Source organism: Chlorocebus sabaeus, chromosome 9 (genome assembly GCF_047675955.1).
Source record: "Chlorocebus sabaeus isolate Y175 chromosome 9, mChlSab1.0.hap1, whole genome shotgun sequence".
Lineage (NCBI taxonomy): Eukaryota > Metazoa > Chordata > Mammalia > Primates > Cercopithecidae > Chlorocebus > Chlorocebus sabaeus.
This window is the reverse complement of record NC_132912.1, coordinates 102,798,117-102,814,234: the sequence shown is the minus strand read 5'-3', so window position 1 is coordinate 102,814,234 and position 16,118 is coordinate 102,798,117. Positions and strand designations below refer to the sequence as shown.

The following is a 16,118-nucleotide window of genomic DNA, read 5'->3' as shown; positions in this document are numbered from 1 at the left end:
TTGACCTCGTGATCCACCTGCCTCAGCCTCTCAAAGTGCTGGGATTACAGGCGTGAGCCACTGTACCTGGCCTGGCTGCACTACTTATGAGGGTTCTAGTTTCTCCTATTCTCACCAACACTTGCTATTGTCTGTCTTTTTTATTTTAGCCATTCTAGCGGAGGTAAAATAATATCTCATGTGTGGTTTTCATTTGTTTTTTGAGATGAGGTCTCACTCTGTTGCCCAGGCTGGAGTGTAGTGGCATGATCATGGCTCACTTCAGGCCCCGCCCCCCAGGTTCAAGTGGTTCTCTGCCTCAGCCTCCCAAGTAGCTGGAACTACAGATATGCCATCACACCCAGCTAATTTTAAAATTATTTGTAGAGATGGGGTCTTGCTGTGTTGCCTGGGCTGATCTCAAACTCCTGGGCTCAAGTGATCCTCCCAGTCTGGCCTCCCAAAGTGCTGTGATTACAGGCATGAGCCACCATGCCTGGGATCTCATGTGGTTTTAATTTGCATTTCCTTAATAACTAATGACACTGAACATCTTTAAATGTGCTTATTAGCCATTCGTATATCTATTCTGGTCAAATGTTTTGCCCATGTTTTAATTGGGTTGTCTGTCTTCTTGTTGTATTGTAAGGATTCTTTACGTATTATGGGGATATTATCAGATACATGATTTACAATTGTTTTCTCCCAGTCCAAGGCTAATCTTTTCCTTTTCTTAATGGTATCTGTTGAAAGATTTTTGAGGAAAAAAATGACAAAATACAGCCATGCTTCAGAAAGGTAGGCAGGCAGCAGTACATGGGATGAATCAAAAGGGACAGAGAACTCTTTTTGAAAGTTGTAATAAAGGGAACAGGCACAGGCCAAGTTTTAAAAAATTCTCCGGGAATCAAAGGGTTATAAGCAGCTATTTATTGAAGCCTGTTTACAGTCCAGTTAACCAGTAAACCAGAATCAGTGAAACTACCCATTTGGGGAAGTGCAAAAAACCTTTCAAAAGGCTTTCCCGGATTACAGAAGGAAAGGGAGAGAGGGAGGAGAGATGAGTGGCTATTCCAGAGCGACGTAAAGAATTTCCAGCCTTGGACGGACAGTTCGGAACGTCTTCCAAGTTGGACTGGTGTTTACAAGCGGGAAGCTAGGCGGACCTTGGATTTCGGCGGGTGAAGAGGCTAGGTTGTTTAAGGAGGTGGGGCGCATTTCAGTGGCTCTCTTTGAAAAAGCCCAGCAAGATGTCAGACCTGCTCTCAGTCTTTCTCCACCTCCTCCTTCTCTTCAAGTTGGTTGCCCCGGTGACCTTCCGCCACCACCGCTATGATGATCTTGTGCGGACACTGTACAAGGTGCAAAACGAATGCCCCAGCATCACGCGGGTCTACAGCATTGGGCGCAGCGTGGAGGGGAGACACCTCTACGTGCTGGAGTTCAGCGACCACCCTGGAATCCACGAGCTCTGTAAGTCCTGAACAGCTCTTGAGGGTGTGTGGGGCAGAGCCCTTCCCTTGCAAATCCAGTAATTGGGGTGGTTTCTGGGGTGGTCCGTGGGCGCCTCCACCTACAAGGTACTATCTCTTTCTCAGCCTGTGCTATTTCCCTCTTAGCCCTCAAACTGCCACTGCCTCTGGGGAGTAATAGCCCTCCTTCAGGCTTCAGCCCTTTTCTCCTTTTTGGGTTCTGTTTGCTCAAAACCTTAATGGTAAAAGATGAGTCTGCTTCCCTGCTCATGTCCCACCTCCCTTCCTTTCCCCCATTTCCTTTCTTTTCCCCTTGCTATTGTTCTGTCTTTCTGGACACAATGGCTCAGGAGACACAGGCAGAAACAAAGAGCCCTTCCAGTTCTGCCAGGAAGCTTAGAAGGGCATAGGGAAATCTCTTCAGGGAGTGACAGTGTGGTATTCCAGACAGAGTTTGGGGACTGCGGTGTTAGTTTTATTTACTGGATTTTTTTTTTCTTTTCTTTTTTTTGAGACACAAGATCTGGCTCTGTTGCCCAGGCTGGAATTCAGTGGCATGATCTCAGCTCACTGCAGCCTCGACCTCCTGGGCTCAGGTGATCCTTTTCCCTCAGCCTCCTAGGTAGCTGGGACCACAGGCATGCACCACCATGCCTGGCTAATTTTTGTATTTTTAGTAGAGACAGGGTTTCATCATGTTACCCAGGCTAATCTCAAACTCCTGGGCTCAGGCGATCCACCCACCTGGGCCTGCCAGTGTTGGGATTACAAGCGTAAGCCACCACACTTAGCCTGGATTCCTTTTTTTAGTTTGTTTCTACTACAAAAGCAATTCATGTTTGGATTAAAATTTAGAAATTAGATAAGGAAAAAAATAATAAAACTCACCCCAAATCCCACCACCATTAATGTACTGATGTATATCCTTCCAGAGCTTTTTCTATGCATATTTAAACCCCCTGACACAAATACATGTAATCATTTCTATAAAAATGAAATTGCATTATAACTGCCCTTCTCATTTCACAATTTGTTATGGATAGCATCCATGTCTATAAGTGCAGATCTACACCATTGTGGGTCTGGCTGTGTAATAGCTCATTGCATGACTGTATTTAACTGTCCGTATATTGATGGACATTTCTTTCTAATTTCTCACTTCTTTCCTTACCAATCCCTCCTTCAAACTGTCAACTTCAAATCTCCCTTTACCTCTCCACTTCCACATCCCGTCTGAGTCCAGACTCCATCACAAGCTGCCTACATGATTGTGCTGAACCCCTAACTGGTCTCTAACTCCTTTTTTTTTTTTTTTTTTTTTGAGACAGAGTCTCGCTGTGTTGCCCAGGCTGGAATGCAGTGGCACGATCTCAGCTCACTGAAACCTCCGCCCCCTTGGGTTCAAGCGATTCTCCTGCCTCAGCCTCCCAAGTAGCTGGGATTACAGGCATGTGCCACCACGCCTGGCTAATTTTTTAAATTTTTAGTAGAGACGGAGTTTCACCATGTTGGCCAGGCTGGTCTCGAACTCCTGACCTCAAGTGATCCACCCGCCTTGGCCTCCGAAAGTATTGAGATTACAGGCGTGAGCCACCGCACCTGACCAGGTTTCTAACTTCTAACTGCTGCACTCTGAATCTTCCATTTGGTACACAGATGCCAGAAAAATTTTCCTAAATCCTGACATGATCCCACTTTCCTACTTTAAAAGCCTCACACCCATGGACTGGCCATGGGATTCAGAATATTGCATGGACGAGGCTCAAAGAAGGCCATGGGGTTACCTGGGATAATTGCCTCGCTTTGAAACTGCACTTTCATAGCAAGCAGCTTGCTGTCAATCAGATCATATGTTCACTGTGGAAGCTGTGAGTGTTCATGAACATCATGGGGTTAGCCCCCAACACTCCAAGCCCCCTTCTTGGTGCTTCTGTACTTTCTAGCTTTCAAGACCTTCCTTGAAGTTTTTTCACAGGACTCTAGCCCTCACTGTTCCCTCTTTTCTCTGAAGCGCTTTAACTGCTATTCACCCATTCATTCCTTTCATTCATTCATTCCACAAATATTTACCAATCACCTACAATATGCAGGCACTTTTGTAGACTCTGGAAGTACAGCAGAGAATAAAACAAAGAACCTGCCCTCATGGGCCCAAATTCTAGTGGGGTAAGACTGGCAATAAATGGGTAACTGAGTAAATATGTATTACATCAGATGGAAATAAGTGCTGTAGAGAAAACTAAATCAGGAAAAAGAGATAAGGATGGCATGGAGGAAGACAAGGGGCGGGAGAGGCACTCAGGAGAGGCGTCTCCACTGAGGTGGCTTTGAGCAGAGAGTTGAAGGATGGGTGTGATGGCACATGCCGCGATGATATTGGGCAGGAAAAGATGGCGGGCAGAGGGAAGAGCAAAGGCAGTGCTCTGGGGCATGCTTGGCACATGTGAGGAACAGCAAGGGGGCCAGTGGGGCTCCAGCCAAGTGAACGAGGGGAGAGCAAGAGAGGAGGTCACAGCCATGTGATGGGGACACCAGGCAATAGGAGGTCACGCAGGGCATTATAGGTCCTGGTAAAGATCTGGGCTTTTACTTTGAGTCAAGTGAGAAGCCACTGGAGGGTTTTTTAAGCAGAAGAGGGAGGTGATCTGACTAAAATTTTGTAAAGATCACTCAGAACAGGGGTCAGCAAACTACGGCCCAAGGGCCAGCCACCTGTTTTGGTAAATGAAGTTTTATGGGAACACAGTCACGCCCACTCACTTTTATCTTGTCTGTGGCTGCTTTTGCTGGAAGAGTTGAGTAGCTGTGACAGAGACAACACAGCTCACAAAGCCTAAAGGATTTACTCTCTAGTCCTTTATAAAAAAGTTTTGCCAACCCCTGACTCTGGAGAATAGACGTTAAAGGGGCTAGGCAGCTGCAGGGAGAGCAAGTGGGAGATTTATTGCAATAACCTAATATGGCCAATAGTACCAAGCTGAAGGTGCAGGGGCTTGAACCAAAATGGTAGCAGTAATTGTTATGAGAAGTGGTTGTATTCCAGATATATTGAAAGTAGAGGCCAGCTGTGGTGGCTTATGCCTGTAATCCCAGTACTTTGGGAGGATTGCCTGAGGCCAAAAGTTTCAGACCAGTCTGGGCAACATAGTGAGACCTTGTCTCTATAATAAATTTTTTTAGAAAATTAGCCTGGTGTGGTGGTGTGCACTTGTGGTCCCAGCTACTCAGGAGGCTGAGGCGGGAGGATGGCTTGAACCGAGGAATTTGAGAGGCTGTCCTGAGCTATGATTGTGCCACTGCACTCCAGCATGAATGACTGAGCAAGACCCTGTCTCTAAATAAAAAAGAAGAAAGAAAGAAAGAAAGAAAAAGGAAAAAGAAAATAAAAGAAAAAGGAGAGCCAAAAGAATCTGATATTAAGCATCTACTAAGTGCATGGCACTGTCCAAAGTTCTACAGGGCAGTGGTTCCCAGACTTACAGATTTCATAAAGAAGTTTAAAAAAGGTGTTTTTTCTTTTTTAAATAAATAAGAGACTGGAGGGAACTAAAACATATCTTCCAAATTTTATTTTACTGAATAAGGATGTGAAGAAAACTACCTGTCATCTTCTATATCCATCCTTTTCTAACAGAAAAAACATTTTAACACCAAGAAAAGTAAGAAAGATATAATCTACGATTAAAAAAAAATACACTAAGATTAAAGAATACCCACTATGGAAAATCCACCACATGATTCTTATGGATTATAAGCATTCCTTTGAGAAAAACTGCTGTAGGTATACTAAGATAAATAATAATGAACGGTGTCACAAGTTAAATATTATATACACTGCTAAGGCCAGGTCCAGTAAAGGAAATAGAACATGTACAAAAACAGGTAAAACCTGCTGGGCACAATGACTCACACCTGTAATCCCAGCACTTTGGGAGGTCAAGGAGGGTAGATCACCTGAGGTCAGGAGTTTGAGACCAGCCTGGCCAACACAGTGAAACCCCGTCTCTACTAAAAATATAAAAATTAGCCACGTGTGGTGGCGGGCACCTGTAGACCCAGCTAATTGGGAGGCTGAGGCAGGAGAATTGCTTGAACCCAGGAGGTGGAAGTTGCAGTGAGCTGGGATTGTGCACTTCAGACTGGGTGACAGAGAGAGACTCCATCTCAAAAAAAAAAAAAAAAGAAAGAAAGAAAGAAAAAGAAAAAGAAAAAAGAAAAGACAAGAAAAGAAAAAAAGAAAAAGGTAAAACCGGGGAAGTCAACAGAGAGCTCTCTCTCATCAAGAAGAACCCAAGATGACTTCACAGAATATCATGTGAACTGGGCCTAGAAGGGTGGTGAGAAGGATTTGGAAATAAGAAGATGAAGAGGCCCAGAACCAGAAAAGTCATGGAGGCAGGAAAGTATTGAGTGGAAGAGAAATCATTTGGCAAGAGCTTCTCTCCTACCTCTTGAAAGAGGGCAAGAATGATTTTCTTTAGGTGATCCCAGAAACTTTCAGATCCTCAATTCTTACCTCAAGTTGAACAGTTAACATGGCCCAAGAGAAGACTAAGGCGTGAGACATAGCAGGTGCCTTCCTATTCTGTGCCTCCAGACTTGGCCTGCTTGGATTTGAAGGAGTGATTTTAGTTTTCCCATCCTGCAGTGGGGAGAATGGAGAAAAAGCTCAGTCCTGCCCACAGTCCTATTCTTTGTGGTAGGTGGGGTGGGAGGGAGTGGGGAAAACCCCTGCCAGCCCACTGAATCTTAGATCCATCCCTGCGAAGCTGGTCACCTCTGCTCACCTGCTGTGTTCTTGTTCAGATGGAGTAAGAAACTTTTCAAGTGCCAAGAAAATTAAGTTTTCAACTGGGATCATTAGCAGCTGTTATGCCAAAACCTAGAGTACTCCATGAGAGCAGGTTCTGGGGAAACATCCTCATCCTGAAAGGTTTGTCTCTAAGAAGCAGCATGCTACTGTAAATGGCACTGTAAGTGCCACGTGGGCTTGGGCCTCCATGGAGCCATTAGCTAGACAACCTCAGACAAGTTACTTAATCTCTCCCATCCTTATTACCCTCACCCTGAGGCTATTAATGCCCACTTTACAGGTTTTCTGTGAATTTTAGTAGTATCGAATATAACTGTCTAGTACACTATGGGGGTTCAATAAATGGCACTCATTATTATCCCTGGCATGAATTTTTGTAGTTTTCATAACTGTAATTGGTTAGGAAGGGGCTCAGGGATTATTGCAAAAGACCCAATGAAAGCATGAGATTTTCTTTCATTCATTACTGAAAAAGAGAAAAAAGGTCTTCGTGCAAGGTTAGGCGTCAATGGCACTTCCAAGCTTCCCCCATCTTTTCTCTTCCTTGCATTTCTTCCTTGCAGTGGAACCAGAGGTCAAGTATGTGGGGAACATGCATGGCAACGAAGCGCTAGGCCGTGAACTGATGCTGCAGCTGTCAGAGTTTCTATGTGAGGAGTTCCGGAACAGGAACCAGCGCATTGTCCGGCTCATCCAGGACACGCGCATTCACATCCTGCCATCCATGAACCCCGACGGCTATGAGGTGGCTGCTGCTCAGGTACGAGGTCCAAGGGAGATACCGGGGAGAGATCAAGGCCTTCTTAGGAAATAAAGGCCAGTGGACAAGATTCCCTCTCTGTCCCACTGTAAATGTCACAAATGTTAAAAGTAAAAGATTAAATGGTCAAGAGAAAAAATCTACCAGAAATATAATAAAGGATGAAGAGGTGGGTTCAGTCCTACAGCACCTCAGTCAATAAACCTGGGCTCTCTCTGAGCCTGCATTCCCTCAACACCTTTCCAGATGACCTCAGGGTTTTATTGTGAGGATTAATGTGGCAATATCTGTGACAACACTTTGTAACCTGGAAAATACTCAACAGATGTGGAGGGATATTGCAAAACAAAGCTCCTTTCCTGAACTTTTAGCTTCAAACCCTAAATACCTTTCTTCCTTCCACACTACATTTCCATTTGCATTTGTGGAGAAAATAACAAGGACAACAGGCTTTCCCCAGAATTGGGGGGTAGGGGGCTAATTCTAGATTCTTTATACTGTATTATATTTCCATAGAGTTGTTTCCTCTACTAGTATAGTATTTAACCTATTGATTCTATATTTTAGAGTTATATTTGCAGTGGGACCAATAAGAAAAAACGTCTAAGGCCTTTTTTTTTTTTTTTTTTTTTTTTTTTTTTGAGATAGAGTCTTGCTTTGTTGCCCAGGCTGGAGTGCAGTGGTGCGATCTTGGCTCACAGCAACTTCTGCCTCCCAGGTTCAAGCAATTCTCCTGCCTCAGCCCTCAAGTAGCTGGGTCTATGGGCGTGCGCCACCATGCCCAGCTAATTTTTTGTATTTTTAGTAGAGATGGGATTTCGCCAGGTTGTCAGGCTAGTCTCAAACTCCTGATCTCAGGTGATCCACCTACCTCAGACTCCCAAAGTGCTGGGATTACAGGTATGAGCCACCATGCCTGGCAGGACTTTTTACTTTATTTTCTAACATAAATTCAAAATGTCAGTGTGCCTAACATTTGTCTTATTATTAACATCTTAAGTGTTTCAGACCGATGTGCCTAACTTTAAATCAATGTGCCTGAATCAAGTGTTTCAGACCGATATGCCTAACATTAAATCTTTTGTGGCCGTGCATCAGAATCACAGGTGAAGATTTTGAAATACAGATTCCCAGGTCCCATCCCAGACCTACTGAGTTAGTATCGTCAAGGGTGAGGCCAAGCATCCATCTGCTTTACGCAATGGAGATGTTCCTTTAAAAGCTGTGTTTAAAAGGCAGGGTTTTTGGCCGGGTGCGGTGGTTCACACCTGTAATCCCAGCACTTTGGGAGGCCGAGGTGGGCAGATCACCTGAGGTTGGGAGTTTGAGATCAGCCTGACCAACATGGAGAAACCCTGTCTCTACTAAAAATACAAAAAATTAGCTGGGCGTGGTGGCACATGCCTGTAATTCCACCTACTCAGGAGGCTGAGGCAGGAGAATTGCTTGAACCCAGGAGGCAGAGGTTGTGGTGAGCCAAGATTGTGCCATTGCACTCCAGCCTGGGCAACAAGAGCGAAACTCTGTCTCAAAAAATTAAAATTAAAATTAAATTAAATTAAATTAAAAAGGCAGGATTTTCTTGGGGGGAGAGTACGTTAAAGCATATTTTAAACTGACTTGAGGATAGGGCCAGGGGGTAAGTAGAGACAGAGAGCGCGATAGAGCCAGGACGTTGAACCAAACACAAACTTGACTCTTGTAGTCTCACCACTTCCTGTTGAAATTACTCAACAAATGAAGAAAGACAACTTTCTTTCATCGCTGGAAATCAGGGTGGTGCCCACTACTCTTCCTCAAGACCTGAGTTCCCAAAGAGCAGAAAAATTGGAAAGAGGTGTGGGAGGGAATTCCAGCCTAGCTGATTTCCTTCTATTAGCCCTTTCCTGTGTTGCAGTGGGGAGAGTGGAGAACCAGCTCAGTCCTGCTCACATCCATTGCAGGAGGTGGGGTGGAAGGGAGTGGGGAAAACCCCTGCCAGTCCACTGAATCTTAGAGCCATTTCTGGGAAGCTGGTTACCTCTGGTCACCTGCTGTGTTCTTGTTCAGAGGGAGCAGATCTTGAACCTGAACCCGAGAGGACCCATCAGGTTGTCAGACTCTCAGAGATATCTGCCATACCCAGAGGCAAGCTGTCTGTGTGGCTACACAGAGAAGAACTTCCTGGCCACCAGACTTTAAAGCCATGTGTAGGTGGCCAGAATAATGCCCCCCACCAAAGATGTTCACGTCCTAATCCTCAGAACCTATGAATATGTTATGTTACTGGGCAAGGAGGAATTAAGGTTGCAGATGGAACTAAGGTTGCTAATTAGTTGACCTTAAAATAACCTGGAGTATTGTGGGGGGATGGGGCCCAGTGTAATCAATGACAAGGGTCCTTTAAATGTAGAAGAGGGAGACAAAGGTCACAGTCAGAGAGAGATCTGAAGATGTTATGCAGCTGGCTTTAAAGATGGAAGATCCTTGGCCGGGCGCTGTGGCTCATGCCTATAATCCTAGCACTTTGGGAGGCTGAAGCGGGCAGATCACCTGAGGTCGGGAGTTCGAGACCAGCCTGACCAACATGGAGAAACCCCGTCTCTAATAAAAATACAAAATTAGCCGGGCATGGTGATGCATGCTTGTAATCCCAGCTACTCGGGAGGCTGAGGCAGGAGTATCACTTGAACCCAGGAGGTGGAGGTTGTGGTGAGCCGAGATCATGCCATTGCACTCCAGCCTGGAAAACAAGAGCAAAACTCCGTCTCAAAAAAAAAAAAAAAAGGAAGACCCAAGGAATGTGAATGGTCTCTAGAAGCTAGAGAAGTCAGGGAACAGATTCCCCTATTCCCATGAAGGAACGTAGCCTGCTGACACCTTGCTTTTAGGGCTGTGAGACCTGTTTTAGTCTTCTGACCTCCAAAACTATGAGACAATACACTCGTGCTGTTAAAACCACTAACTTTGTGGTAATTTGTTATAGCAGTAATAGGAAACACAACACTAGCCCTGTTTATGAAACCTTCTGTGAGGGGAAGCCCTTTCCTGCCAACCTAACTATTGACCAGTGTGCAGGGAAATCAGTGGATAATGCTCATAGCTATTTATGCTGACGGTCAAGAGCTGCCTTGATATAAATAAGCAAGCAGTGACAAGCCCCTGGAAGCATAAAGAAAATCATTATTTCACAGAAGTGTACACCAAAATCAAAGATCCGATAAATGTTTTCCACTGGAACAGAACTGATGTAGGAAACTTAAAGGAACTTCAGAACAATCATGTTTTCAATGGGATCTAAGAATGAAATCCAAGCAGCGTGCCATGAAAAGAGGAGAAATCTGAGAATAATACTGAATTCTTAGAAAAAATGTAATCTGCCGCATTTTATTGCTTAGAAAAGGGAAAATATGAGAGCGGCAGTTCATCTGTGAGATTCTAGCTTCCTGACATCCATTCATTCACTTCCAGGAACAGCCTACAATTTGGGCTCCACCTTCTCAGTCTACAGGGACCCACTTGGCACTATTTCCCTTCTCCAATGCCACACAAAGCATTAAATGGAATTTCAATTTTGAATGAGCCTTGTAACATATCTCTATTCTATCACTCTATGTATTTAATTATTTATGTGTATGTCCATCTCCCCATGTGTACTATGAATTCCTAGAAGGCTAGACTACAATGTCTCACTTGTCTCTTTCCCCAGTGTCTATCTGAGAGCTCTGGATAGAGAAGGACTTAAGTAAATGTTGGTTGACTAAATAGATGACCTAATGAGTGAGTGAATGCATAAGCAAATAAATGATAAAACCTGAAATACGGACAAAGAAATGAAGGGATCCAGAAAGTTGATATTGCTCAGAAGAAAGATAAACAAGGATCCTAAATTTTTTGAAAGGGGGAGGAGTGAGTTTCTCTGGTGTAACCACTTTGAAAAACAGTTGAACAGTTTCTCAAAAAATTAAACATAAGGCCGTAGTGGCTCATGTCTGTAATCCCAGCACTTTGGGAGGTAGGTGGATCACTTGAGCCCAGAAGTTCGAGACCAGCCTAGGCAACATGGCAAAACCCCATCTTTACAAATAATTTAAAATTAGCCAGGTGTTGTGGCTCATGCCTGTAAGTACCAGCTACCAGGAGGCTGAGGTGGGAGGATCACCTGAGCCCAGGAGGTTGAGGCTGCAGTGAGCCATAATCATGCCATTACACTCCAGCCTGGGCAACAGAGTGAGACCCTGTCTGAAAAAACAAACAAACAAAAAACAGTTAAACATGGACTTACCTTATGACTCGGCAGTTCTACTTATAGATATCTACCCAGAGAAAATGAAAACATACATCCACACAAAGACTTGTGCATGGATGTTCAAAGCAGCATTACTAACAATAGCCAAAAGGTGAAAACAACCCAAATATCCATGAATCTCCCCCTACCACCCTTCGCCAAAATTCGCATTCACCTGAAATCTGTGACTCTGACCTTATTTGGCAATACATAGTCATCCGTCAGTATCCGTAGGTGATTGGTTCCAGGGCCCCTCACCAATACCAAAATCCTCAGCTGCTCAGGTCCCTTATATAAAATGGCATAGTATTTGCACATAACTTATGCACATCCTCCTATATACTTTAAATCATCCCTAGATTACTTATGTTACCCAGTACAATGTAAATGCTATGTAAACAGTTGTTATAATGTACTGTTTAAGGAATAATGACAAGAAAAAAGTAGGTACATGTTCAGTATAGATGCAACCATTATAGGCCTAACTACATTTTCAATCAGAGGTTGGTTGAGTCCACAGATGTGGAACCCATGGATATGGAGGGCCTACTGAGGGTCTTTACGGATACAATTAAGATGAGGTCACATAAGATCAGGATGGACTCTCTTGAGATATGTACCTCTTACATGTGATCTACAGGGAACTTGAAGCACACCACTGTGACTTTGGATAAGTTAAAGATGAAAATGATTCATCTTCCTGTGATGGGGACTAAGGGAAAAAAAAAGTTACATCATTTGATTAAGCTAATATCTAAGAACTATACAATGTTCTTCAAATATAGGAATAATGGCTGCATGCAGTAGCTCTAGCCTGTAATCTCAGCACTTTGTTTGTTTGGTTTGTTTTTTTTAGACAGAGCCTTGCACTGTCACCCAGACTCTAGTACAGTGGCATGTTCTTGGCCCACTGCAACCTCCATTTCCTGGCTTCAAGTGATTCTCGTGCCTCAGCCTCCCGAGTAGCTGGGACTACAGGCATGTGCCACCACACCCAGCTAATTTTTGTATTTTTTAGTAGAGATGGGGTTTCACCATTTGGGCCAGGCTGATCTTGAACTCCTGACCTCAAGTGATCCACCCGCCTCCGCCTCCCAAAGTGCTGAGATTACAGGCGTGAGCCACTGCACCTGGCCTCTCGGCACTTTTGGAAGGGTGAGGTGGGTGGATTACTTGAGCCCAGGAATTTGATACCAGCCTGGGCAACCAGCCTCATCTCTACCAAAAAAAGAAAAGAATAAAGAACAATTAGCAGGTGTGGTGGCATGTGCCTGTAATCCCAGCTACTCAGGAGACTGAGGTGGGAGGATTTTTTGAGCCTGGTAGGTAGAGGTTGCAGTGAGCCAAGATTGTACTACTGCACTCCAGCCTGGGCAACAGAGTGAGAACCTGTCTCCAAAAAAAATGTTAGAAAATATAGGATTCAATCTGAAACCTTCATTTTTCGTCTTTTCATTTTCTCCTTAGGGCCCAAACAAGCCTGGGTATCTAGTTGGCAGGAACAATGCAAATGGAGTGGACCTGAACCGTAACTTCCCTGATCTCAATACCTATATCTACTACAACGAGAAGTATGGCGGCCCCAACCACCACCTGCCCCTTCCAGACAACTGGAAAAGTCAGGTAGGAGATGAAATTTGCAAACAAAGCAGGTAAATCAGCATCTGGAATTTCTTGCAGAAAGACTGCTAAGCCATCTTTACATCAACTAAACAAGCAAGAATTAAACATCAACTCAACTCAGTGTTAACCCATCTAAATCAATAATATCTATTTCTTCTGTGTCTTTGTATTTTTCTCCCTCAGCATAGAGCCCTTCATGGAGCACACATTCACTAAATGATTTTTTTTTTTTTTCAGATGCAGTCTCGCTCTGTCGCCCAAGCTGGAGTGCAATGGTGCGATCTCAGCTCACTGCAACCTCCGTCTCCCGGGTTCAAGCGATTCTCCTGCCTCTGCCTCCTGAGTAGCTGGGATTAAAGGTGCACACCACCACGCCCAGCAAATTTTTGTATTTTCAGTAGGGGTTTCACCATGTTGGCCAGGCTGGTCTTGAACTCCTGACTTCATGATCTGCCCACCTGGCCTCCCAAAGTGTTGGGATTACAGGCATGAGCCACTATGCCTGGTTAAATGTTTGACATTAGTGGTGATTGTGGTGAAGGATATGAAAGCAGTATCATTTGGTTGCATGGTTCTTAACAGTTTTCCAAAATTATCTCACAGCCATTTTCAGCTGATCATGACATCATGTGAAATGCACCAAGCAGTGTTATCCATCTCTGTTTTATAGCTAGTACACTTAGAGAGAAAATAATTTACATTCTCACAGGTAATGATTGATGGAATCAGGATGAAGACGCAGGCCTTCTGATTCTTATTCCAACATTCTTTCTACTACGCTAGAATGTGGACAGAATCATTCTATAGAGAAGTCTGTCTTACATGTGATAAGCTGTATGCTTACCAACAATTAGCTATAGAAAGAGGTTCAGGCTGGGTGTAGTGTCTCACACCTGTAATCCCAGCACTTTGGGAAGCTGAGATGGGAGGACTGCTTGAGGCCAGGAGTTTGAGACCAGCCTGGGCAACATAGTGAGGCCCCATCTCTACAAAAGAAAAACACAAAATTTAGCTGGGTGTAGTGACACATGTCATAGACTTAGCTATTTGGGAGGATCCCTTGAACCCAGGAGTTAAAGAGTTCAAGTTTACAGTGAACTATTGTCCTGCCTGCTCCAGCCTGGGCGACAGAGCAACAGACCCTGTCTGCCAAAAAAAAAAAAAAAAAAAAGTTCAGGGAATCTAACCTTTAGTTTTTTCTTTTCCCTTTTTTTTTCTTTTTCTTTCTTTCTTTCTTTCTTTTTCTTTTTTTTTTTTTCTTTCTTTTTTTTTTTTTTTTGAGACAGAGTCTTGCTTTTTTACCCCAGGCTGGAGTGCAGTGGCACAATCTTGGCTCACTACCACCTCCGCCTCCCAGGTTCAAGCAATTCTCCTGCCTCAGCCTCCTGAGTAGCTGGGATTACAGGCACATGCCACCACGCCCAGCTAATTTTTGTATTTTTAATAGAGACAGGGTTTTACCATGTTGGTCAGGCTGTTCTCGAACTCCTGGCCTTGTGATCCACCCACCTCAGCCTCCCAAAGTGCTGGGATTACAGGCATGAGCCACTGTACCTGGCCCCTTTTCCCTTTATATATGACCCTTGACTACTTTATCATTACTATACCCTCCCTGATTTCCCTTCCTCTTCCAATTGGAGGATCCCATTCAATATTCCTAGGCCTCACTCTCCAAGAGGCCTGTAATGGAAGTCCTTGGTAACATGAGTGGTTTCACCCTGCTGGTGGGCCTGCTTCTGAAAATAACTAGGCATCCTCTGAGCATCACTGCCACCCCTGGTGATCACGCTGTGTGGGAGAGTTTGAAATGTTCTATTTGCGAATGTCTAAACTTAGAGACTGGGGAAAGAAAAGCAAAGCAGGTGTAAGCCTTTTAATTGGGAGTTTCCCAAATGGAATATTCTGGGATTTTTTTCTCCCTTGAAAATGAAGCAAAAGCCATGCTGACATGTTAGATTTCAAACAGCAACTATCCTCTTGGTTCAAGTAAATAGTAAATAAAAAGTAACTTTGTAAGGCTGGGCACAGTGGGTCACACCCTATAATCCCAGCATTTTGGGAGGCAGAAGCAGACGAATCAGCTGAGATTAAGAGTTCGAGACCAGCCTGGCTAACATGGTGAAACCCCATCCTACTAAAAATACAAAAATTAGCTGGGTGTGGTGGTGGGTGCCTGTAATCCCAGCTACTTGGGAGGCTGAGGCAAGAGAATCGCTTGAACCCAGATAGTGGAGGTTGCAGATAGCATCACTCCACTCCAACGTGGGCGACAAAGCGAGACTCCGTCTCAAAAAAAAACCAAAACCAAAAAACAAAGAACTTTGTGTTAGTCAGCATATCCAACCAGAAGAATGTTCTGATGTATTAAACTTGTTTCTCTAAGTAAAATAAGGTAATTGAATCAATGATAACTAGGCTCCCACTCAATCCTCTGTCTAAATTTTAGGAGAAAAAGCAATGAGGTTTCCCTGGCTCTAGACGGAACAGCCTTGAGGAAGAGGAACAGTGAGAAGCTGACCTTGTTCTGATAGAGGCTTAGGACACAAAGACAGAACTGCCCCAGAGGGTCTGAGCCCTGGTCACAGACCAAGACTGGTGCCCTCGCAATTATATCCATTCTGATTGAGACTCAACCCTATTTATCCAGTCCCCTTGGGATGGAAAAGATGGAACCTTTAGAGCTGACCGTGGTCCAGGAGGAGCCATTAACACAGTAACACTACATAATCTCTAAGCTTGTTTATCCTGAGAGGAGGAAAAATGCTGCAGACTGTAAATTATTTACTTATGCTGCAAGTCCAAGTGGATTCAAGGCTTTCTTTGGCATACTGTCACTTACTAGCAATATAATATGCAAGAGAAGGGGTGGAATTTCACTGCTTAGCCAAGACTGGCCCATCTGACAGTATGTCTAACCCATGAAATTTGGATATGACCACAAGAGTGTGTTCTACATGTCAACATTACAGCAGGGAAGGAGGAGGTTAAAAACCATCACTGTAAACTAGCGTTTTTCAGATTGATTTATTGGAGTCCTAAATTTCGGCTAACATGACTTAGAAGTCACTGGAGCAGTGGTAAAATGGGAAACCCTTTTCTAGGGTCCAGAGAGAGGCCAAGCTGGGGCTCCGAGCTCTCCAATCATGGTATCTCTTCATACAGAACTTCTCTTTTTTGGGTGGGAATGGTGGCTTACTCCTGTAA

The 16,118-nt window shown here is 44.2% G+C and overlaps 1 protein-coding gene across 1 annotated transcript in view; it reads left to right on the top strand.

Annotated features, from left to right (window-relative positions):
• The first annotated feature begins 985 nt into the window (after positions 1-985).
• CPN1 (carboxypeptidase N subunit 1) overlaps positions 986-16,118 on the top strand; it is a 38,367-nt gene continuing 23,234 nt past the window's right edge. The window contains exons 1-3 of the mRNA XM_007963825.3: positions 986-1,452; positions 6,828-7,024; positions 12,759-12,914. Coding sequence (XP_007962016.1) covers positions 1,230-1,452; positions 6,828-7,024; positions 12,759-12,914 — 576 coding nt within the window. The 5' untranslated portion in view covers positions 986-1,229. The remainder of the gene's footprint in view (positions 1,453-6,827; positions 7,025-12,758; positions 12,915-16,118) is intronic.